This window comes from Agaricus bisporus (assembly GCF_000300575.1).
Source record: "Agaricus bisporus var. bisporus H97 unplaced genomic scaffold AGABI2scaffold_18, whole genome shotgun sequence".
In the NCBI taxonomy this organism is placed as follows: Eukaryota; Fungi; Basidiomycota; class Agaricomycetes; order Agaricales; family Agaricaceae; genus Agaricus; species Agaricus bisporus.
In genome coordinates, this window is record NW_006267353.1 from 171,011 (window position 1) to 193,838 (window position 22,828).

Genomic DNA, 22,828 nt, shown 5'->3' on the forward strand with positions numbered 1-22,828 from the left:
CACAGGAACCTCGGGTAATCACCGTGGGACCACACAAATACCTATCAACAGGTCTATATACATCTACGGACAGAACGTCACAGCCCACCCATGGTCTCCTGCAGAGCACCCCCGCACCGGAAAATCTCCCCCACACCCAGACAGATCCTGCAAGCAACGTTGGTATGTCTTTAAGGCCGCAGAATAACACACTCACCCCGGGAGGATACGCCTGGGTGCATCCGCAGTTGACATTCGTGCACGTCACGGTATCACAGCCGTTCACTGCAATAGCGATGGACTGCGTGAAACCCTGCATTCAATGTCAGCCTATCTATCAATCACAACAGGAAGCGATATGTATATACCTGAATGTTCGATATATCGTACGCCTAGCAAGGGTCAGAGAACCGAGTGCAAGGCTCGATTTATACACATACCTGTGCTGTGAATTGGTTACCTGTATCGAGATTAAACTCGGTTAAAGTGCAACTCTCTCCCTTTGGCCCGCAAGCTCCGTTCTGAGCAAAAATACGTCCATTCCACTGCGGTCACAATGTCAAGTAGGTTCTTTAACATCCGCAGATTTAATTACCTGACGATTGATAGTCAATGTCTGGCTGGCACCTGGTCCCAAAACTTGGGGCTGTGGTCCCGTGTATGAAATAGCTGGGTTTGGCTGTTCGCAAAAAGCAAATGAGCTTATTCGAATCCTGCTTAATTTGAAAAAGTATATAGATACGTACCACGCCCCCGGAACCTGGTGTATCGCAGCGAGGAGAATAACCGCAATTGACATTGGCAATTATAGGTCGAATGTTCGAACCGCAGTTATTCCTGAATGTGACTAGTAAAACGAATAATTTAGCACAATCGACTACAAATGAGCAAGAATGACGTTACAGCTATGGTCGGCATGCACGCCGGCAATTAATGCAAGACCAACGAATAGAGCAGTAACAAAAAAAACCATGTTGTGAATGTCGTCAAACTTCCAGGAAGTGAAGACGAACGATGGAAACTGAAGAAAAACGGCTTTTAAACCAGCAAGAGAATGTGCTACAGATGAACCCGTCTACCCCGGCTAGAAGAATCAACATTAATAGAAAGAGAAAACCCACGTCTTCACAAATAATCTAACGGAGGTGAGAGGCCGCACCTTGTGCATCCATCAGAATAATGACTGGCAGATGCCGGTTAGTCCGAGAACAATGGACAGCTTTCCACTGGAGATAAGTAGCAAGAAGACGAACCTGTGAGACGAACCAGATAATGTCCCGGTTCTTTTTCGGACAAACCGATAATAATTAATATATCGGGTTCATATGTTACCGGATCTCTTGCAAGTACTTCTCTTATAGATGACGGATTCGTCGGGGATATAAAGTCTATATAACTTTCATTTCACAAAATCACAGATCTGAAATATTTAACATTCTTATCAACTTGTTTATCTTATCAGAGGTGCCCTGGTGGTGGTGTCAATGGGAAGGAGCCTCGGGTAAGCGAAGTCTCTGGACCACACAAACACCCCCGCAAAGGTCCATAGCCAATGAACCGTAATGCTACTATGGGCAAAATGTGACAGTAAAGTGGTGGTCACCCGCCGAGCAACCACGCACAGGAGAATCATTTCCACACCCAGAAAGGTCCTGCCAGCGAATCAGCTCATAAACGTTTCATAGTGATCAAATTGAATACTCACACCGGGAGGATACGCCTGACGACAGGGACAACCAACATCCCTGCAAGTCACAGTCTCACAACCATTCACTCCAATAGCGGTAGACTGCGTGAATCCCTTGGTATAGTCAAAAGAGTCAGTCAAAGTTTCAATCAACGAATGAATTAAAATCTACCTGAATGTTCGATATGTCGTATGCCTAGTAACAATTGGTCAGAACATTCTTTTTTTTTTTTTGCAAATCAATTTGAACATACTTGAGGAGTAAAATTGTTACCAGTATCGAGATTAAACTCGGTCTGAGTACAACTCTCTCCCTTTGACCCGCAAGCTCCGTTCTGAGCAAAAATACGTCCATTCCACTAGTATAAAGTTGGCAATGTAAGTTGTTAGTCCTGATATCAGGAAGTTGAGATGTTACCTGACGGTTAATATTCAATGTCTGGCTGGCGCCAGGTCCCAAATTTCTGGGTTGCGGACCATTGTATGAGATTGCAGGATTTGGCTTTTTCACAATTGAAAAAATATCGCGTTATTGGAACCGTAAGACACGTACCACACCTCCGGAACCTGGTGTATCGCAGCGAGGAGAGTAACCGCAATTGACATTGGCAATCACAGGTTGGATGTTAGAACCACAATTGTTCTTGAGTGTGACTAGAAATGAAATGATTAATCTAGGATTATCAACCACCATGTCAAGACAAGTCGGAACGTACATTGGTGATCAGCGTGAACGCCAGCAATCAAAGCAAGGCCAACAAATGCAAGATTGACAAAAGAAACCATTCTTCAGTTGAGTTAGTGTTGTCAAAGGGTATGAAGATGAAGGATGGAAATGCAACGACTGGAGTATTTAACGAATTCGGATGAAACACTTGCAAACGATTCCCGACTCCAACGGTGCATTGATATAAGCTAGAACGCCATGTGTACTAAAAAAAATTATGTGCCCGCATGCGATAAGGAGATGGATGACGGCCGAGAACGCTCATGCTATACCATGCTCGGAAACTCGATCACCGAACCTTGGAGTATTGTAGATATTAGCGGTAAGAAAAAAGATTTCAAGGAGTAGAAATAGAACACGGAAGACTCTATTTCCGAGACCGTGCGCTCGCACGAATCATCAACAACTCCAACGGCCGAGAATGGTACAGTTTCGAGCAAGTTAAGGAGTTGACATCATAAACAAAATGCTTCTATCATTTCTTTTGTTCTGATTAGTTTCGAATAGAAAAAGCTTAGCTACTTGATGAGACGGTAGGCTTGTGATGAGAGTGTCTAGTTGCTGATACAAAGACCAGAAGCCAGCTGTTGGGGGTTCGGAAAAGTTGGGAGTTTGGCGGTGAGTACAAATGATGGATTAGTAACGATCATAAAAATCTCACGCCGGGCCGCTCAGATTTGTGATGCTGCACTTTTTGACATCAACCAAACACATGCAATAATTTTATTGACCATGTCAACTCAACCACCGCCCTCCAAAAAACGCAAACTAGAACAACCCAATAAAACACCTAAATTCACTACTGCAGATCAAATCCGACAAGCTCTCCAAAACCAAAATCAAAGTAATCCAAATGCGATCGTTGACGGTGCGGAAATGGCTAGCATCAGCAAAATAATGTTTACTCTTCTCCAAAGCTGACTAGCACTTTGTTGTTGTTCTTTTTAGTGCTGAATCAAATTAGGAATCAATTCACGATAAGATCGGATGAAGGCGTGATTTCACCTCAGGATGAAAGATTGGCTATTGCTGAACAATGGTTAACGAAGAATCCAGGCGCTCAGGATATTTTCAACTTGTGGGAGACATCTAACCCAGTAAGTGCTTCAACCATCCAGAATGAGTATTATCTTACAAAACAATTTACGAGCAGAGGCAACACAACTTGCTAGTATCCATAATCTCCGTTCTTGCTGCTCTTCTACCGCTATTATCATCGCATTACACGTATCATGCTCTCGGCTACCCCATCGTCAAAACCCTATTGACGCAACAGTGGATGAGGAAATTGAATTCGTATATTGGAGGAGCGCATAACGAATTGATTCTCGTCACGCTGAAACTTTTCAATGCCATTTCAGGGTTTGCGGGAGGAAAGGAAAAGAAGTCGCTGCTTGACGCGTTTCAATGGGAGATCAAGGTGTGTTTGCTCCTTTTTTTGGTCTTTTTTTCTCAATATACATTCTCGTAGAGCTTGCCGAAATTATTGTCTCTTAGGAGGAAAGGCAAGGCAGAACATAACCCTCTTGCAAAACCAGGTATGCTTCTAATCGTATCATCTCCTGTGCGAAGTACTCACATCTTCTGATAGACATCCGTTCCTTGTACATCCTATTCTTGCTCTCCTTCCTCGACGCACCAACGCAAACGAAAAATACATTCCTAGAACAGCACAGAGACGTGTTTTCATCTATATTCAAAGGTCTTGCTCAAGATCATTATATATTCATTCGCCATATCTTTGAGGTGGTATGGGTCCATCTCTGGTCGGATCCCAAAATCAAACGAATTACAAAGATCGGGATTTTCAATGAAACGACTGTTTCTAATGTATGTTCATTTTCTTGACGTCGTGAAATCATCTTTCTCATTAAAATTAGCTTCTTAAAATATATGACAGGACGACTTCAAGTGATGGTGATATGGAACATGTACCAGCGGATTTGGCACACCATTTCCTTCTCGCCATCACCACACGTCCTGGATCTGGTATCTGTTTCAAAGATCGTGGATGGTATTCTCGTGAAGATGCCGATGACAACAATAATAACGAAAAGAGTGGAAAGCTGCACAACAAGATTCTCGCGAATATATTGAAGACTCTGAAAGTCAACGAAGATTCGCGGCAACAGGAACTTGCGAGGAGAATACTCGAAGCTTGTCCGGAACTCGTCGCGGGGTGCATATACATACTTTTTCGTCTATCTTCATTAACCAATATGATTGCAGGTACTGGTCTTCAGCACAATTGACCTTGGAACCACGACTCTCGACTAAATGGATCACCAACATTTCTTTCTTCGGTACCATAATCTCCTTGCCCGTCCCTTCAACCTCATTCTTCCTTCCGAACACCAAAAATAGCCTATACAATCCCACTCCCCCTCCACTTCAAACCATTCTCTCGAACATCCTTCCCTCCGACATTTCTCCAAAACTTATCTTTTCAAAAGGTCTCCAGTCTGTTTCGGGCCTGGTTCAACATTGCACAGCGCTTGCGTTGGCGAAATGTTTGATCAAGTATGCGAAAGTGGTGGAAGCGATTAAGGGGATTGAAGAGGTTTTGGAGATGGGCGATACGGAAGAAGGGTTATGGGGAAAGAGGAGACGGGAGGTTGAGAAGGAGGTGAGGAAACGGGTGCCCGAATTTCAAGTCATCGTTGGATTTTCGCAACAGAAGACTCAGAGCGTTCAACAACGGCCGAAACCTAACCTCATTCGGGGCGCGTTGTTGCAAGAAAGTGCACAAAGGTTGCTGCTGTTGTATCATATCCACTTACCGGAAGTGGTTGCTGAGGCGAGATTCGATGTTGGAAAGGCCCTCACGAGTTTTATGCTCCCCGCAAATACTGGAGATGAAGATGGTGCCGTGAAGAAGTTCAACCTAGTTCAGCAATTGCATGTCCTGCAAATGCTGAAAGAGAGCAGTAACTTTGTGTGGACGAACAAATCTTGTGCGTTGCCTTTTTAGATTTTCGAACATACTGACTGATCTTTCATTTCAGCAAATTCTCGTACATACCTCTATACCCTTCTCAAGTCCTACACTTCATCCTATATTCCTGCTCTTAAATCCACTCTCCTCGACCTTCTCTCGCACCTCCTTTCCAATACCATCTTTTTTCAAGAAACGCCTACCGAACCTCACCTCTGGCTCTTATCTCTACCAAATCTCGTACGAGCGCCTGATGCCACGTCATTGGATCAAGCGAAACTTACAGACGAAGCTGAAAGTGTCGTGACGTTCCTCGAAGATTGTATTCAAAGATGTCTCAAGACGCCGTATCGTTACATTGAAGACATGCAAAAACTTCCTGCCTCCCATTCGCCTTCTTCCTCGGGGGAATTGAATTCCGATGTCTATCCGAGTCCCCTCGTTATAACTCTCGTTGAACAATTAGAAGCTAAATTGAAAATCGGAGGACTGCTAACTCCTTCGGATGTATTGGCTATCGTGTCATTTTTGAGGAAATTAGTGTTTAGGTTGTCAAGTCGAGTTAGGGAGTTGATGTTCTTTGAAGCATTTGTTGCGTGGGTTGTTCGAGTAATTGACGCTGAGGAGGGGAGAGGGTGGTGTTTGGAATACCCGCAGACGAAGATGGCCATTAGGAAAGAGATGATGATGATGAGGGAGATACTCAACCCTGGGGAGCTGAAGCCTTCTCCATCGAATTTAGACTTCGAAGCGTATTTGGGTGAAGTCGAAGGTTTATCTATCGGTGAGCAATGCTTCTCTTTGTGTTGATCAAGTTTCTCATGGCACGGTTTAGGGGAAAAGTCTGATGAGCACATGATTTTCGCTCACTCGATAATAGATCGACTTAGATTCACGGAAGGGGTAATCCCAGCCGCTGAAATCAAACGGCTCATACTCGCCGTTCAGAGACATTGGGCTCCTGCATTGCGAGATCTTGCACAGTATCTTCCTCCTCGGTCAGGTTACTTGTGGGAGAATCATATTTTGGTTGGAACAGACGTTGGCACACCGTGAGTAGTCCTCAATTTACGGACTACAATTCCCTCATAAGACTCTTTAGGATACCCGCGGTATGGCTCTTTTACGACGCCACGAAAGAACAGATCCTCGACTCGGATTACCGAATCAATTTTGCTGCCACTTTTTTCTCCGGCAGACCTTCGTTGCACTCCTGTTTAGAGCTGATTAGGCTTGTCGAGCATCGGGTACGGGGTGTCGATGAAGATGAAACTTGTGGATTATTATCTCTTTTATCTGTGCTTATTCGTGGAGCTTCTTTGGTGCTGAAGAAGAACGATCTGCTTACGTTGAAGGAGAACCTTGTCGCTCGCCAGAGTATCGTGAAGCAACTCGCTATGAAGCAGCACGTCGATGGGCGAATACGAGCCGGCCTTCGAGATATGGTGCAAGATTTGTTCAACCCGCGGTCTATTGCTGATAGGCGGTGTATATCAGAAATTAGTGCTTATTGGTTGGCACTTCTTCAGGAGCAACTTACTTTGGGTGCATACGATAAGGTAAACATAGTTCAATTTTATTTTCTTTGAGCCACAAACAAATACTAATGAATTTTATAGGTTGGCGATGCGGCTATATGGGTCCAATATCTTCCGCTAGAACCAATTCTTCATCTTCTGGACAGCCTCACCAACGACGATACACTGTTACACGACCATCATTTCAGTTCTCTCCTTCAATCTATTCTCGGCGTTATTCAATCATCAGTTGAGGACAACGTGGTCAATCAAAATGCGCTTCGCGAGCGTATACCCCGACTTCTCAAAGTTCGAAAGCAACTTTTGGGGTTACGTGTAGTGGATGATTTACTGCTCCTGTCTATCGATTCAGCTCTCCCTCTTGGATACTCCCCTTATCAAAGTTGGGATAGTGAAAGCGAGCTACCTGGTTCGCTCATGACGCTTATGGAACGTGCAAAGATATGTTGGGATCAAAAAGCTCAACCTTTGGGATGTACCTTACCTCTTGCTGACTTTCTCGACTTCGATACATGGACGCCGTCAACTCCTAGGATCATTTCCGGTCTCATTTACAAACAAGGTTTTGACCCCCGGCAGTTTGAGAATTGGCTGGGCTCAGAAAGCTGTTCATCATGCTCCAACGAAGCTTTGGCTATTATCCTCCAGTCGGCCTTGGACGTCCACCACTGCCTATCACCAAACATGGATTCGCTGAGTGCGAACATTTGGGTCCCGCATTTTCCCAGAATCACTGCGTTATGTTTCAACCCCTCTACCGACGCTCCGATAAGACAGGTATCGGCATCGTGTATAGAACTTGCACTAGATACTTTTGCAGATCATTCGGAGGAGTTAATTGGTCTCTTGAGACGACAGGTGGAAGAAGATCGGGGCAGTCAACCTACTTTGGAAGCCATCCGACTCGGTTTGCGCCCAGACGTTGGTCGAATATTACAAGAATGGGTGGTACATTCGCTAATAGAGAGGCTCGCGGGAGATATGTCATTGTCGTCGGATACATTGCAACTTCTTAATGCTGCCGGTAAGTCGTCATGGACGCTTGTGGTGTTCGTCGCTGATAAGCGTTCAGGTCAACTTCTTCGATCTTGCGACTCAATCAAGGGCCACCAAGTCGAAACCGCATTGGGAATTGTCATACAACACCATCTCTCGCGATCTTCTCCCATGCGGCTCGTTATTGAATGTATTAATCATACACATCTGAAGGTGTGTCAACCCTGAGCATGGAGATAACCATATCGATGTTGACCCTAATGTCAAAGCCGGTCGCTGTCAATCGATATATTCAAAGCATCCTCAATCATCCCCATTTCTACAAATACACAAACGAGAATAACTCGGATCCCGACTCACGTTCCCACATCATCGACCTTTTGCATGTACTTTTCAACCTTCATCCGACAAATACATGTCAAATTACTCAAATCGAGCCTCTGCTTTCCATTTATCATGGCACCATGTCAAAGGATGACATCAAATTATTTTCTGTCTTCCAGCTGTTTGAAGTACAACGGAAAACGTCATTAGCTCCGCTGTTCAACCATTGGTCATCGTCTAACGAGGTCCCATGCTCCTCGGCTCTTGACGCATTGTTATCCCTTGACGCGGTCAAGGTTTTTCGGACGACTCTACAATTTCCCAAAGGGAGGAAGCTATCAATTGATGCGATACATTCAAACAGTCAATATGATGCTCAAATATACGATCCAATTTTTTTGATGTTGCTCGTCCATTTGGTATTATCTGAATATCATCCAACAACTCCATTCGGCTGGATTGAGTTGTTGAGAACAAATGTTGTAGGCCTCTGTATACGGTCGTTGTCTTCGAAGGATCAATCTGTCAGAGAATTAGGTCTTTCTCTACTCGCTTCATTATACGAGTGCATTGAAGTAGGCATCCTCTTCTGAGTTTTACTTCTTATTCACTGAGGGTTTTATAGGGCTTGGAATTTCAAGAAAGAGTGCATGTGTCGTACATCCTCAATCTCCTCAGAGACCTTTTTCCTGCATCTACCATTGGCGACACGTTACGTCGTTTACCATCATATACAACACTCATTCTGGCCCACGCGCTGCGTGGCGTCTTTTACCCCTCAAATTTCATATATCCTCTCACTTCCCGATTTCTCTTACAAAGACCAGAACTGGATGCGAACGATGTACCTATGCTCTATAGCATGTTGTATAGTCCCACCGATGAGTGGAAAAAGGACCGTGGCTGGATCGTCCGTTTTCTTGCAGACGGTATGATGAGTTCTGATGACTGGAGAGTCCTGAAACGCAGACACACCTGGGATTTACTGGCTAGTCTTTTTCAAAGCTCAAATGAAGACCCGGCATTACGTCGGGGCATTTTTGAGGTAGGCTGTGCCTCAACTTTGACTTTCTCACTTATATCTAACGTCGCCGATCGAAAGGTTATCGCTAACCTAACATGCAATCGTCAAGCAACGATGTCTATGATTATCAAGTCATCCTTCCTCGTTTGGCTCGAAATGCAGCTGGTAAGGGTGGACGACGACGAGGACGCCAAGTGGGCGAAGATTTTGGGAAACATTGTTCTCATCGTGGATCACTCCAAACTCGACTCCGTGTTTAAAGAGGCGTGGAAGGCCAGTATTTTCCGTTGTTTGTCTATATTGCTATCGCGATGTGAGTATTGCGCGTCTCCGCTGAGAACTTTTGACTAAATTCTTTTCTAGCGAAAGATGGCCTGATTCTTCCTCTTGTCGCTCCATCCATCTTTAGACTTGACCAATCTTCCACCACACTAGTCCCAGAGCTGGAAGAGGCCGTCGTTCTTGCAACCCAAGCCGTAATTGCTTTAAAACCCCTCTGTGACGCAGTCGGTGACTCCGCAGAGACGGAATCCCTCAAACTCCCTGGTTTTTATCCCAGTTATGCCATACACGAATCTGACCATCTTTCGCGATCCTACTGGCGTTGGTTGGACTGTGTAGTTCTCTTATGGAGGATCACTATGAAACCCGATCACAAGTCACGTTCATGGGATCTTTTGACCTCTCAACTTTTGGCGAGCCAACTTCACGGGAGACCGAAGCATGCAGAAATTGATTGGGTGAGAAAAGAGGTGGTTCGATCACTACAAAAGTATTCTATCTGTTAAATTAATCCACTCTTCTGATCTATTAAACCGTGGATGTAAAATTCTAGTGATGAGTTATGCAAATCGTAATACGGTGCCATTTACACCCTTTTCAGCTTCCAATGCGCTTCGCATTCTTACCCTGGGACGTCAAGGCGTATCCCCCATCTACATGAGAGCTAAAGAAAATCAGGGGAAGATCGGCGAATGGTCTAGGCGAATGTCACTCTTCCCTGAACCCAACATATCTCCATTCGTGGCGAAAGTAGTTCATTTCCGCCACAAAGTTTGCGAAATTCCAAGTCCCCATATTAGCTTCCAAAAACCCATGCCTGCGAAGTCGTTCCAAAGCGTTGAAAACATAGATTTCTGGCGACATCTGCTCCATAGAATGAACCTTTCCATCGTCTGCTTCAATCAATGTGGGGAGCGAACGGGGATTCACCAACTCCGCCACTCGGACATAGCCTAGAACATCCTGGTGATGGAGAGCGTTGTAGACAGACATGGTTCCGTTTGTGGGTTGACTGGGTGGTAAAAAGGACCAGTAATGACCCTCCAGAAATGGTTCCGTTTTGAGTGAGCCGGTGATTGGCAGAAAAGTTGGTTTTTCCTGATAGAAAAATCCGAGCGATTTCACCGTTGTTGGAGGCGACACATCGCCTGGAGTAGAGGATTGGATTGTCTTTTCGATGATTGCTACATATAGAGCGCCAGGCAGGAAGCCAGGGGGTGGAATGACGAGTTGCCGGAGAGTTTGTGGGGAGGACGACGAAGAACTTTGTGACATAGCAAACGAATGGACAGTGGGGGATTGGTGGCGAAGTATTGCCAAAAAGCAGGAAAAGCTGCAGCTTTTAAATCGTCCTATGGCCAGGGTAAGCGCTTTGACTTGTCAAATGCACTGGGATAAAAGCACCATAGTTGACGGTCAAACAACCCGTGCTTTCGTCTAGCGCAAAGAAGAAGGAAAGAAAAGTACCGGCATCCCGTCCAAGCGCTTGAACATCTCCTTTGAAGGTTTGCCATACAGGTTTGCTATCGCCTGGACTGTTGAGAGCGAATTTAGCCCGTGTTTTTGAATTCAGCTACCTTGGAGGAAAAAAGATAGCCTCTCGAGCCTGGCAGGGATTGGGCGAAAAGGGAAGAAGCCTCACCCCCGCATTGACCATCATGGCTCCGAAACCGCGTATATGGACTGTGGCTAGGAAGCTCATTTGAGTTCTTGTTATTGTTCCAAGCCAATGCGCTATATTGTTCCTGCAGGGACTATCATTTTTGATCCATCCCCAACCCGAAGTGTGCACGAACGGGCATTTGAGCATACGAAAATGTAACTGCGGAGTTTTCTCATTGCCACTCGCGTGTGTACAACGCTAGCAGCGAAAAACGCCCGCTTCAATAACTTCAAGAGCGATTGACCTGGATTACCTGAGCGGCTGTCGCGTGCATCTCACCGAGTGGAAGGGTTGAAAATTGAGATAATGAAGATTGGACATTTGGACAGGTAACCTTGGGTGGAAAGACTCCGCCTCCTCCCCCAGACTAACCAGTGCACGCTGCCACATGCAGATCGCTCCGACGGTGACCAAAAGTTACGGGGCTTCCCACAATAGATTTTATTTATATCTGTTTGCCCCGCCCGAACAAGACGGGATTGAGAACGTATTGAGAACGTAAAGGAGCTGGTTAGGCCTCCTAGCTCGAAGTCTATGATGTATGAATATTTACAGGAAACACAACCAAACAATTTCTCTTGTTCAACCTTCTCCGAAACTCAGGTTGGCACACTTCTCAAAACATATTTTAAAGGCTGGGTGTTCTACAATGAAGCCAGGTCAAGGTATCGACCAGTGAAGAATGAAGAGTGCCAAAGCCAAATGCCGACTGTCAAATGATGCCACCTTCAATGGGACATTGCCGAGCGCCCAACAGCCTCTGCTTTCGGGGATGTCGTCTTTCCTCCCATCACCACCTCCGTTTCCCCACCTGCCAGTGCACGAAATGACTTCCAGGAGTAAAAGAGATAGGCTGAAGGTGTGGCTGTCGGGTTTTTTTTCTCCGAAGGACGAGATTCATTACATGCCTGACGGTCAGAACGTCAACGACAACACACAATGATACTGAATGGAGTCTACCTATAGGTCCCCAACGCCACTCCAGGCAAAGGAGCTTTATCAGTCATTCACAAGATGTTGCTCTGCACAATACCATGATGACAGTTGTAGAGGGAGACCAACATACGGTGACATATGTACAAGGAGACCGCAACTTGATGCCACAGAGTAAGTGATACTATATTCTGTTTTACACTACCGAGCTCATGTAATTGATGTACAGTTATGAAGCTGCTCTCGGATCATATCATCATCGGTGCAGCACATGATGATTCCGCTCGCGTACCACCCCCGAGATGCCACCCCGGCACGCGCATCAAATTAATTGCTCGAATCACCACATGGTTCAATGATGAAGCACGACCCGAGCTGCTTCTGTGGATCACTGGCCCCGCTGGCGTCGGAAAATCAGCCGTTGTTCAGACATTTGCTGAGTATCTCGTAGAGGCAAAGCTCCTCGGAGCCTCTATATTCTGTTCTCGGCCAAACAAACGCAACAACCCCCATCGCATCTTCATCACCATCGCTTATCAGCTAGCAGTTCGGATTGGTGAATATCGCGAGTTTATCGTTGAGCGACTAACCCTCGACCCTCAATTGTTGAATAGGGATATGGCAACACAATTCAAGACCTTCATCTTTGAACCATTCGTTGAGAAGAAGATTGGAGCCGGAGGGAAGCGATGGGGTATACTGTTGGATGGACTCGATGAGCTCGAAGGAGAAGACGCCCAATGTGACATCATCCGACTTATCAGCACCTTTGCTCATGAGCATCGCGATGCTCCCCTGGTCTGGATAATAGCGAGCCGCCCGGAACCACACATATGCAATACATTCAATGATGCCGCAGATCTAAGTCATTGGTCAGAATACATCCCTATCGATTCTACCGAAGCTTGCAACGATGTTGAGCGCTTTCTACGATCAAGTTTCGCGATGACGCGTAGACGATTCCGACAATGCGTTCCCAGAGACTGGCCTAGTGATATCGAGTTCCTGAAACTCACAGCTGCAGCATCGGGACTTTTCGTCTACGCTGAAGTAGTAATGCAGTTCATCAGAGATCCGGACAACGCCGATCCGGTTTCGCAATTTGAGATTGTCTTATTGGTTATCGACCGTTCGGGGGCTATCCCGACCAAAGAAAATCCCTTTGTCCAGTTGGACGCACTTTATCACGAAATCATGTCTTCGATTTCGCCGAAACTGTGGCCAACAACAAAACGATTGCTAGGCCTCTTGATTTACATAGGAAATCCTTCCTCTTATGCTCCGGTGCAGCTGGGAACCCCGAGAGGAATTTCCATACTCTTCGGCCTCACTCGACATGTCATTTATGCGTGCTTACTCAAATGTCACTCGACGGTTAGAGTACCGGGTTGGAAAGTCGCCTACAAGGAGAAATTGACGATCCTCCATGCGTCATTTGCTGACTATTTGAAGGATTCAAGTCGATCTGGGGAGTTTCACGTTGGTGATAAGCATGCTAAAGAAGACATGCTATGCAGCCTCTTGGGGGTTTGGAACATGTGTAGCGGAGACAATATCAACACAGGTAAGTGCTGTCTTCCGCATTGTTATAGTAATTAACGTTGTGTTCGCTCCAGCGTCAGTCGAATCCACGTGGCACCGATACTGCTTGAAATTGGATGACAAGACGCTGTCACGCGCCATTACAAAATTTCATGCAACTCTCTTTTACGATATGGTTTTCTGTTTACGACAATGGATATGGGTTCTCATGAGACTACCAACAGAGGCTCCCACACTACGTGCACAGCTACACCAGGTTCACATGATCAAACTATGCTATTATTTTGATGCGTACAACTTGCGGGATTTTGTAGAGGCCCTGGTGGTAAAGTGTTCCCAACTTATCATTTAAATCCGAGTTGTCGACGCTTTTTACAGAATCATAAGAGCGGTTTCAATGATATTGGACTCCTCCGGGAAGTACAGCTCAAAGAGCTCAAGTTTGGACATCTTGACTGGAAAGATATGAGTCCTGCACATGTCCGCCATGGGAAGGGGAGTAAAACGTCCAAGGGGTCAGAGTTCATATTACATCGGGTGAGTGTATACAATTCGTCAGAATCCTCATTTTTGAACTATTTGTTGCCTTTATACTACTATAGCCACGTTCAAGTACTGATTTGAAGACGTTTATTTCGGAACTGAAGTCCAGTCAAGAACGTTCACCGGAGATTAAGGTTATTATTTTCGGGGGTATACCTGAAGGTCGAGTTGCAGCCTTTCGCCTTTCTCTGACGAGTGAGTCTGGTGACTCCAAATCTGAAGATTTTACGTATTATGTCATTCCGTATCCTCAAGAGGTCTGTCTAATATCATCCCTCGAACTTCGTTCTGACTTAATGCAGGCGGTATCAAATCCCATCCAGGAAGTCATATACTAAGTGATAAAGCAATTAGTACTACCTCGTTTTCATCTCCCCCTACACATGTCATTGCCGGGTTAAATAGGGCACAGTCGGGCGCATTATTGTGGCATTGGCGGCCTAAGGGACTGTATTCAAATTCTTAGAGAATTTGTATTGATTGAAATACTGACCATCTTTCGAGAAACGTACTTTGTCTTCTCGCCTTAAGAGACAAGAAAACCATGCCTTGATTTTTTTCTCTCTTCTTTCTTGAGCTTGAACCATCATTACGGACAGGGGGTATAGGAAGTGGAGGGGATGAGAGGTGTATTCGGCTTGCTCTCCCAACGCAAGTCGTAGCAGTGTGGCCACGGGTAGCGGAGCACTGAGTCTCACTTCGATACACAGTTTCTTCTTGGATCTCTGCCGGCAGAGACTCATCTGGGATGGCTGATTGAGCGAGTACCAAGCGAGAGAATTATCTGGTCACGTTTGCACCATTCTTTAACGCAAGAGTAATTATAAGTACTCGAGCTCAGCGTGCGCGTGAGAGGAGGTAGAATTTCTTCAAATGACTACCGCAGTTTTATACATTCGAATACGCCAGCGAACACACGTAAAGGTTTGCCTATCTAGCATTTACCATACCTAACCCACAACAAGAGTGATCGTACACAAGTATCAAAGCCTTACAATTAGTCATACAGTCAACGTCTCATTCGCTAGATCACTACTCCGCTTGAAGGCGATCTTCACTAATCGCCATGAGGACTTTCTCGGCATCGGATTCCTCCATATTCGTCAACTTCTCGGGACCTGAAAACGAATACTGGTCCCACATGGCGGCAGTCGCCTCAAGACCTGTCAAAGGACGGTGTTCATCAACCACTTGAGTTTCAGGAGTGTGCTGAACCGGGTCGATCGCGGACACCAAATTAACATTGGCGACACGGCGCTCGGATCTCGGTAGGAGAGAGTTTAGAACAGGGCGCAATTTTTCGGGTAATTTGGGAGAAATGGACTGAGTGAAGCGGAAGAAGTTTGTGCCATCCCAGGTTGCTTTGATGGCCTGTAATTCAGCGTAATTTGTGCCATAATAAGCGTAAGGCCAGTCCTTAACCGTCGGGTCGATGTAATTCACATACGCCGCTTTACCTTCAAGAGCAAATTGCAAAAGTGTCCTCTTGACCTTCTCCGAAAATTCGAGGCAAGATTTCTGCATCGCGCGGTACCGCCACTGTATCTTGAAGCATCCAACATAGATACCTTGACGCCAATAGTAAGGGGTGGCATGTGGTGCGACGGTCGTAGTCTCATGGCCCGCCATGTCCCACAAGATGTACGCTTTCCCACTGTCAACCAGAAGCTGGTTAGCTTCTTCCATGAGCGAGATGATGGCATTGGCGACCGGAGGTTCGATGGCACCTCCGCCGAAGATGAAGGAAGCACGGTGGTGAAAGTTAGAAGATTCGACGTCATGCCCTTGTTCGGTGACGCAATCGTGCCATTGCATCTCCTTGGGGTCGCATTCAGTTGGTTGGAACTCGAGAAGGGGATCCAGAATCTCCAAACATTTATCCAGTTTCCCATTGTATATCACCGTCATCTCTCCCCAGAGTTTTTCGTCCTTGTACTGCCATATCGCATTGATTGTAAGTTCCTTAGGCCATGCACCGGCGTTGAGGGCATTCATAGCACCTAGAAACCGACCTCTCGTATTGTTATCCGATAAATCCCAACTCAGAGGGATATAAGCGACTTTGCCATCCGGGTCCTTGAGTCGGTGAAGTTTCGTTTGGAATTCGACCAAGACGCCAAAGTTCCCCCCTCCCCCTCCACACATTGCCCAGAATAGCTTCCTTTCCTGCTCATCGTCTACTGTATCATGAAGTTTGAGGACGTCTCCGGCAGCGGTGACGACAGTCATCGCAGCCACGTTGTCGATACCAAGACCATAGCTACGAGAAAAAGCACTCAGGCCACCACCGAGAGTAAAACCAGAAACGCCAACGGTAGGACATCGGCTACCGACAACGATGTAGGAGGGATCTCGGGCTTTAAGAGCGTCGTATACATCCTGCCAGACGCACCCAGCTTGGATGGTTACGATGTCCTGCTTATCGTCTATGCGTACATCCTTGAACGAAGTCAAATCGATAACAAGTCCACCGTGGCAAATGCTGTAGCGAGCGAAAGAATGACCACCATTTTTAATGGCGAGATGGATATGTTTCGCGCGAGCATAGGAAACGACCGATGCGATCTGCTGCTCGGTATAGGGGACTACGACCGCTCCAGGCCGCTTTTTAGTGTATAATAGGTTCTCTGTGAGGATAGCGGCTTGATAGGCAGGAGTACCTGGGATGAGGAGTTGGTCAATGGACGACAGGCGTCTAAAGATTGCCCTCAGCTCTTTCACAGAGAGGTCACCGGTTGGCCGAGAAGCCATGTTAACGATCTGCAACCTGTCAGGAAGAGAGTCTGTGAATCATTCTTGGGTTTACCTTCTGGGTCGGAGGATACTGGGTATGAGTGCTCAGCCGAGGAGTCGGTGGCCTGTTATTTTATACCAGCAGAAGCCACCCGATGGAAAAGAAAAAGGGAGCAGGTCTGGCACTCTTTCGTTGGATAGAAGCTCCCAAAATATCCCTGACATCCAGAACGTTGCCAAGTCGCATGAAGAAAGTCCTATGACCTGCGCGTGATAACGGAAATTAAACCTCGTACCGTTATCATCTACGCAGACAGGCATCGTTTTCGCGAACAAGTTCTACGATGGGATTGATTAAAACGATTGTGGCGCCGTAAGTTACGCCCAGCAAGAGGACGAGTTTGGTATCCGGGCCGCCCCGAGCTTACATAACCCCTTGATCTCTTCAGTTGTCCGGACACTTTCCGGGCATCTTATCTAGCTCAAACTCTTTTCTCCCTCACCCAGTGAACTGGCACGTCGCGTAATTATCACCATTGTTTAAACGTTAGTCAACTGGCAATCCGAATCAAGGCATCCCCGAGTTGTGACTTGACCACTGAGCGACTCAATGTCGAACCCGAATTTCCGAACAGCTGGATTCAATAATCGTCTGTCACTCATTTTTCGCAAGTATAATTTTTTCATTCTCTGGGTTGCCGCTCTCTCATATGTTTCTAATTAAGTCTAATAGGTACACATGGCATAACCCACCAGTATGAGCAGGGTTCATCAGCTAAATAGGTGCCCGAATACTCAGCATTGTCTCTTGAGTCCATCATGGTGACTGTCGCCGTGCTATCGACTTTGATTCAAGCTCTCGTCAAGCGGGGTGAGGTGCCGCCCTTGTGGAGAAGCTTTGAAAGCGAAGCAGATCGGAGTCGATTATCTGGCTCAAGCTTGAGTTTAGCCATACTGTATTTGATCTCACGTGGAATGGGTGGATGGGCGGGGGGCATGTTATAATGAAACAGTGAGTCTAGCATTTTGCCTCCTTATTGTCGAACATTTTTACAACTCCACAGACTTTTCTTAATATGCGAAACCCTAAATACCCCAGTGATCAAGTGTAAGGTCAAAGGATTAATATGCTTATCTGCCTCCTTGATTCAAACCTTTGGGTGTTATCACAACTTCTTGCACTAGAGGGCTTTATCCAAATGAACCTTTGCTTCGAACATGCCTCGACATTCTCGAAACATGGTGGAGTGGAAGTGGCGCAGGTGTCTTCTTCGCTGCTTCTGCTAATGCTTCTTTTTGCACTCAGTCAGTCCTTTCTCGTCATCTCCCTCGACTTTTTCGTCGATCGTCGTTTATAGATTTATCACCATACATCGTGACAATTTCATCATTGCGATAATTAGGTTTTCCGTCAATTCTTGGCGAATTCCTGTAATGTGTATGCGTTTCTGGGGTAGATCCAGCATATAACGGGTGGTTTGACTGTTTTCTAGACAGACGGCCCATAGATTCAGAATTGTTATCTCTTCCTCAATGGGTTCAGAGATCATGTATCATGTTCGTAAGTTTCGTTATGTTCCCCTTCTGAAGTTAATCGATTATTTCAAATCTTGATGCCTTCCTACAGTCTGAATACACGTCGCAGTAGCTAGCTATCTCTCTTTTTCATGCCTAGCGAAGGGAGTGACTACCGGCCGGTAACCCATTGGTCTCGCAAGTATTACTGCATTAATTGAATACACTATATAGGTTCTGGCATAGTTGAATTGGAAAAAGATAGTCTGGCTTTCGGTGAGACTCTTCTGATGCCTCGTGGGCAAGTTCCGATGCTGATGGATATATAGGGGGTGGTCACAAGCTTGCCCTGCGCCTTTATTATAATACACATGTTGTCATTCATGATCATGTTAGCAATATAGCCTGCCATGGACGTCAGCCTTGAAAGTCTACAGATCCTTGATCATTTGTGGACTAACCCTTGTGCCGTAAAGGGGCACATTTCTATTACATGTCCTCCTTCCAAGGATTTCTAATAAGCAGATGCGTAAGGATTTCGTTCAATTCTGCTGCTACCTTCTGATCTCCTTGAAACAGACGAAGACGACGTGTTCGGAACATGTGCACAAGTTTCCATCGTATCACAAATCGGTGGCGCACTAGTCAGAGGTTGATGCTGATAAAACGGCGAAGGCTCAGTCCCAGTCAAAACTACTTAGAGTGAATTAGATCTTTTTTAGATATCACGAGTTGGCATCTCACTTAACGATTTACGGTGATAGCCATTGAGAAAATAGGTTTTACTCGGCAAAAGTCAATGAGCATCTATTGTCACGTGGAAAACGTATAAATCGACCAAATGTACATTTGCCGATAGAACTCAAATGTATTTGAAGAATCTAAATACTTAGAAGAGAGCAAGGTATCTTAACAGGTCAAGGTGCCGATTATGAAGGAGGGACGAACTTAGTAGAACGCCAGGTCAAGCATTGGGTTCTTGGGACGTTGCCGAGCGCCATACAGATGTCACCATCAGGATGATGCCGCTTTCGTTTCCGCCACCACCTCTGCTCCCCCCCTCTGCACGGAATGACACCCAGAAGGAAGTTCAAGGAATGGCTGTCACGTTTCTTTTCTCCAAAGGACAAGATTCTCTACGTACCTGAGGGTCAGACCGTCGATAAAAGCACACAATGATACTGAACGGAGTCTGCTTATAGGTCCTCAACGTCGCTCCGGGCCCCGAAACTTTATCAGCCATGCACAAGACTTTGCTCTACACAATGCCACGATGACAGCTGTAGAAGGAGATCAATATACGGTGACATATGTACAAGGAGACCGCAACTTGATGCCACAGAGTAAGTGATACTATATTCCGCTTTACGCTACCCAGCTCATGTAATCGATGTGCAGTTATGAAGTTGCTCTCGGATCATATCATCCTCGGTGCAGCACATGATGATTCCGCTCGCGTACCACCTCCGAGATGCCACCCTGGCACACGCATCAAATTGATTGCTCGAATCACCGCATAGTTCAATGGTGAAGCAAGACGCGAGCTGCTTCTGTGGATCACTGGCCCCGCTGGCGTCGGAAAATCAGCCGTTGTGCAGACATTTGCTGAGTATCTCGTAGAGGCAAAGCTTCTCGGAGCTTCTATATTCTGTTCTCGGCCAAACAAACGCAACAACCCCCATCGCATCTTCATCACCATCGCTTATCAGCTAGCAGTTCGAATTGGTGGATATCGCGAATTTATCGTTGAGCGGCTCACCCTCGACCCGCAGTTACTGAATAGGGATATGGCAACACAATTCAAGACCTTCATTCTTGAACCATTCGTGGAGAAGAAGATTGGAGCAGGAGGGAACCAATGGGGTATATTACTGGACGGACTCGACGAGCTTGAAGGAGAAGACGCGCAATGTGAAATCGTCCGACTCGTCAGCACCTTTGCTCATGAGCATCGCGATACTCCTCTCGTCTGGATAATAGCGAGTCGTCCGGAACCACACATATGCAATACATTCAGCGATGCCGCAGATCTAAGTCACTGGTCAGAATACATCCCTATCGACTCTACCGAAGCCTGCGACGATGTTGAGCGTTTTCTACGATCAAGTTTCGCGATGACGCGGAGAAGATTCCGACAATGCGTTCCAAGTGATTGGCCCAGTGATAGCGAGTTCCTGAAACTCACAGCTGCAGCATCGGGACTTTTTGTGTACGCTGAGGTAGTGATGCAGTTCATCAGAGATTCGGACAATGCCGATCCGGTGTCGCAGTTCGAGACAGTCTTATTGGTTATCGACCGTTCGGGGGCCATTCCAACCAAAGAGAATCCTTTCGTCCAGTTGGACGCCCTTTACCGGGAAATTCTCTCTTCTATTTCGCCGAAACTGTGGCCAACAACAAAACGATTGCTAGGCTTTTTGATTTGTCAACAGCGTCTTTCTTTTTATATTGCCAACAGGATCAGAACACTTAGAGGGACTTCCTTGCTCTTTGGCCTGACTCGATCGGTCATGTATCCGTGCTTAATCAAATGCCACTCGACGGTCAGAGTACCGGATTGGAATGTCGCCCATGAGGTGACATTAGGGATTCTCCATGCATCGTTTGCCGACTATTTGAAAGATCCAAGTAGATCCGGGGACTTTCATGTGAATAATAAGGACGCCAAAGATGACATGCTATTCCGCCTTTTAGAGGTTTGGAACATATGTAGCGGAGACAATATCCCCACAGGTATATATAACTTCTGCAGTTCTTGACAAAAATTGACGTTATATTGGCTCCAGCGTCAGTCGAATCCATGTGGCACCGATACTGTCTGAAATTGGGCGACAAGACGCCGTCACGGACCATCGCAAAATTTCATACAGATCTTTTCTATGACGTAGTTTATTGCCTACGGACGTCGATGTCATTTATTATGCGAGCGCCCGTGGAGTCTCCCATACTATATCCGCAGCTGCGCAAGGTTCACATGATAAAACTGTGCTACTATTTCAATGGGTATGATTTGCGGACCTTTGCAGATACCCTTGTAGTAAGTGCTCCCAAACTTATTATTTAAATTTGGGTTGTTAATGATTTTGCAGCGTGATGCACACCATGTCAATGACATTGAACTTCTCCGGGAAGTCCAACTCAAAGACCTCAAATTCGGACGACTTGACTGGAAAGAGATGAGTCCTGGGCGTGCCCATTATTGGAAGAGCAGCCAAAGTTCTATTGTGCCAGATCATATACTTAACCGGGTGAGTGACACGGCGTACGTTTCGCTAGGGCTCAAAGTTTTTAACTATCTTTATGATACTATTATAGCCACGCTCAAGTACCGAGCTAAAAACATTTATATCAGAGTTGGAGTCAATTCAGAAACGTTCACCGGAGATTAAGGTTGTTGTCTTCGGTGTTGTACCTGAAGGGCGGGTTGCAGCCTTTCGCTATTCTTTGACGAATCAACCAGATGACTCTGAAGATTTCATGTATTATGTCATTCCGTACCCTGAGGATGTATAATTTCATCGCTCATTAGTTTTCAAGCCCTTTCAGGGAAAGCTTTGAATCAAGACGTGAGTATCAAAGCCTCGGGGGCTTTCTTTAACTGCATGATCAACATAGACAAATTAACTCGGCCGCCAACATCAGGACATGGGAGGCGCCGTATCAATGAAATTAATGACCTAAATTCACATAGAATCTAAATACACGAAGTAATGCAGGCGGTACTAGAGTCCAACCCATTCGAATGTGATTTAAATGGTAAAGCAATTATTTGCTAATGTAGCAGCTATACGAAACATCGTTTGAATCAATTGTGTCTTTCATCTGGTATAACCACTCACATGTAGTGACCGTCACAAGCATTTGAGTGCCCACTTGTGCTTCCATAGTTCAATCGCTAGAAAGAAGGACAAATCAATTGTTTGTTGATCAATGAATTTCATTATATTTACCCAGCGGTTTCCTTCATCAACCATGTCATCGGGGTTTCCGAGCGAAACGTCACCATGTTGATCACCATTCTTGGGAATGTCTGAATGTGTTTATAGAGTTAAAGCTCAGTGACTTGATGACGCGAAATGTGAATATACTTACAACAGATGTAGTGACCAGGGCAAGCATTTGAATGCCCGTCTGTACTACCGAAGTTTAGCTTGAACCGGTTGCCTTGATCAGTGACAAGGTCAGGATTTCCGTATGAGGTTTCCCTCTTGACGATCTATGGAACATGTAAGCTTCTAACGTTGACTGGCCAGCGGATCGAGTGAATACTGACAGTGGGTTCTTCATGGTCAGCGACAGGGTTAGCTGCAACGGTAGCAATAGCAGCAGCGAAGAGAGCAATGCGAGTAACGGAGAACAACATTTTGGATGGAATGTTAGAGGCAGTTGGCAGATATGAGTTGTGAG

The 22,828-nt window shown here is 45.9% G+C and overlaps 7 protein-coding genes across 7 annotated transcripts; 3 read left to right on the forward strand and 4 right to left on the reverse strand.

Moving 5' to 3' along the window:
- AGABI2DRAFT_196225 (hypothetical protein) lies at positions 1 to 973 on the reverse strand. The gene is made up of 7 exons (XM_006457534.1): positions 883 to 973; positions 726 to 826; positions 575 to 658; positions 420 to 524; positions 348 to 371; positions 197 to 292; positions 1 to 147 (listed from the first exon to the last, which is right to left on the reverse strand). Exons 1-7 carry the CDS (start codon positions 950 to 952, stop codon positions 64 to 66), a joined length of 564 nt encoding a protein of 187 aa, XP_006457597.1. The 5' UTR covers positions 953 to 973; the 3' UTR covers positions 1 to 63.
- Positions 974 to 3,125: 2,152 nt separating this feature from the next.
- On the forward strand, positions 3,126 to 9,998 carry AGABI2DRAFT_123450 (hypothetical protein; the record flags this gene model as incomplete). Its single annotated transcript, XM_006457535.1, has 16 exons — positions 3,126 to 3,261; positions 3,342 to 3,490; positions 3,547 to 3,813; positions 3,865 to 3,931; positions 3,985 to 4,223; positions 4,274 to 4,572; positions 4,623 to 5,347; positions 5,399 to 6,112; positions 6,164 to 6,380; positions 6,431 to 6,887; positions 6,948 to 7,890; positions 7,939 to 8,075; positions 8,132 to 8,761; positions 8,812 to 9,231; positions 9,289 to 9,523; positions 9,574 to 9,998. The coding sequence occupies 16 exons, from the start codon at positions 3,126 to 3,128 to the stop codon at positions 9,996 to 9,998; spliced, it is 6,060 nt and encodes a 2,019-aa protein (XP_006457598.1).
- A 202-nt stretch (positions 9,999 to 10,200) lies between these two features.
- AGABI2DRAFT_123451 (hypothetical protein) lies at positions 10,201 to 10,767 on the reverse strand (the record flags this gene model as incomplete). Its single annotated transcript, XM_006457536.1, has 1 exon — positions 10,201 to 10,767. The coding sequence occupies one exon, from the start codon at positions 10,765 to 10,767 to the stop codon at positions 10,201 to 10,203; it is 567 nt and encodes a 188-aa protein (XP_006457599.1).
- Positions 10,768 to 12,141: 1,374 nt separating this feature from the next.
- AGABI2DRAFT_230078 (hypothetical protein) lies at positions 12,142 to 13,204 on the forward strand (the record flags this gene model as incomplete). The annotated part of the gene is made up of 2 exons (XM_006457537.1): positions 12,142 to 12,262; positions 12,318 to 13,204. Coding segments are annotated over exons 1-2 (960 nt in total), but the record flags the coding sequence as incomplete, so codon positions are not given.
- A 1,816-nt stretch (positions 13,205 to 15,020) lies between these two features.
- AGABI2DRAFT_196226 (hypothetical protein) lies at positions 15,021 to 17,049 on the reverse strand. Its single transcript, XM_006457538.1, has 2 exons — positions 16,980 to 17,049; positions 15,021 to 16,933 (listed from the first exon to the last, which is right to left on the reverse strand). Exon 2 carries the CDS (start codon positions 16,922 to 16,924, stop codon positions 15,206 to 15,208), a length of 1,719 nt encoding a protein of 572 aa, XP_006457601.1. The 5' UTR covers positions 16,925 to 16,933; positions 16,980 to 17,049; the 3' UTR covers positions 15,021 to 15,205.
- A 2,443-nt stretch (positions 17,050 to 19,492) lies between these two features.
- On the forward strand, positions 19,493 to 21,934 carry AGABI2DRAFT_123454 (hypothetical protein; the record flags this gene model as incomplete). The annotated part of the gene is made up of 7 exons (XM_006457539.1): positions 19,493 to 19,571; positions 19,624 to 19,764; positions 19,820 to 19,878; positions 19,942 to 21,154; positions 21,208 to 21,458; positions 21,511 to 21,669; positions 21,737 to 21,934. 7 exons carry the CDS (start codon positions 19,493 to 19,495, stop codon positions 21,932 to 21,934), a joined length of 2,100 nt encoding a protein of 699 aa, XP_006457602.1.
- A 104-nt stretch (positions 21,935 to 22,038) lies between these two features.
- On the reverse strand, positions 22,039 to 22,784 carry AGABI2DRAFT_189073 (hypothetical protein; the record flags this gene model as incomplete). Its single annotated transcript, XM_006457540.1, has 5 exons — positions 22,039 to 22,205; positions 22,261 to 22,316; positions 22,372 to 22,451; positions 22,514 to 22,637; positions 22,695 to 22,784. The coding sequence occupies 5 exons, from the start codon at positions 22,782 to 22,784 to the stop codon at positions 22,187 to 22,189; spliced, it is 369 nt and encodes a 122-aa protein (XP_006457603.1). The 3' UTR covers positions 22,039 to 22,186.
- Positions 22,785 to 22,828: the final 44 nt, after the last annotated feature.

Bases quoted from the DNA above. Each gene is read 5' to 3' on its own strand.
- AGABI2DRAFT_196225 (XM_006457534.1), bottom strand. From the start codon at position 952: ATGGTTTTTTTTGTTACTGCTCTATTCGTTGGTCTTGCATTAATTGCC. The intron at 827-882 runs GTAACGTCATTC...TCGTTTTACTAG, and splicing joins CGTGCATGCCGACCATAGCT to TCACATTCAGGAATAACTGC. The intron at 525-574 runs GTAATTAAATCT...TTGTGACCGCAG, and splicing joins CATTGACTATCAATCGTCAG to TGGAATGGACGTATTTTTGC.
- AGABI2DRAFT_196226 (XM_006457538.1), bottom strand. From the start codon at position 16,924: ATGGCTTCTCGGCCAACCGGTGACCTCTCTGTGAAAGAGCTGAGGGCA.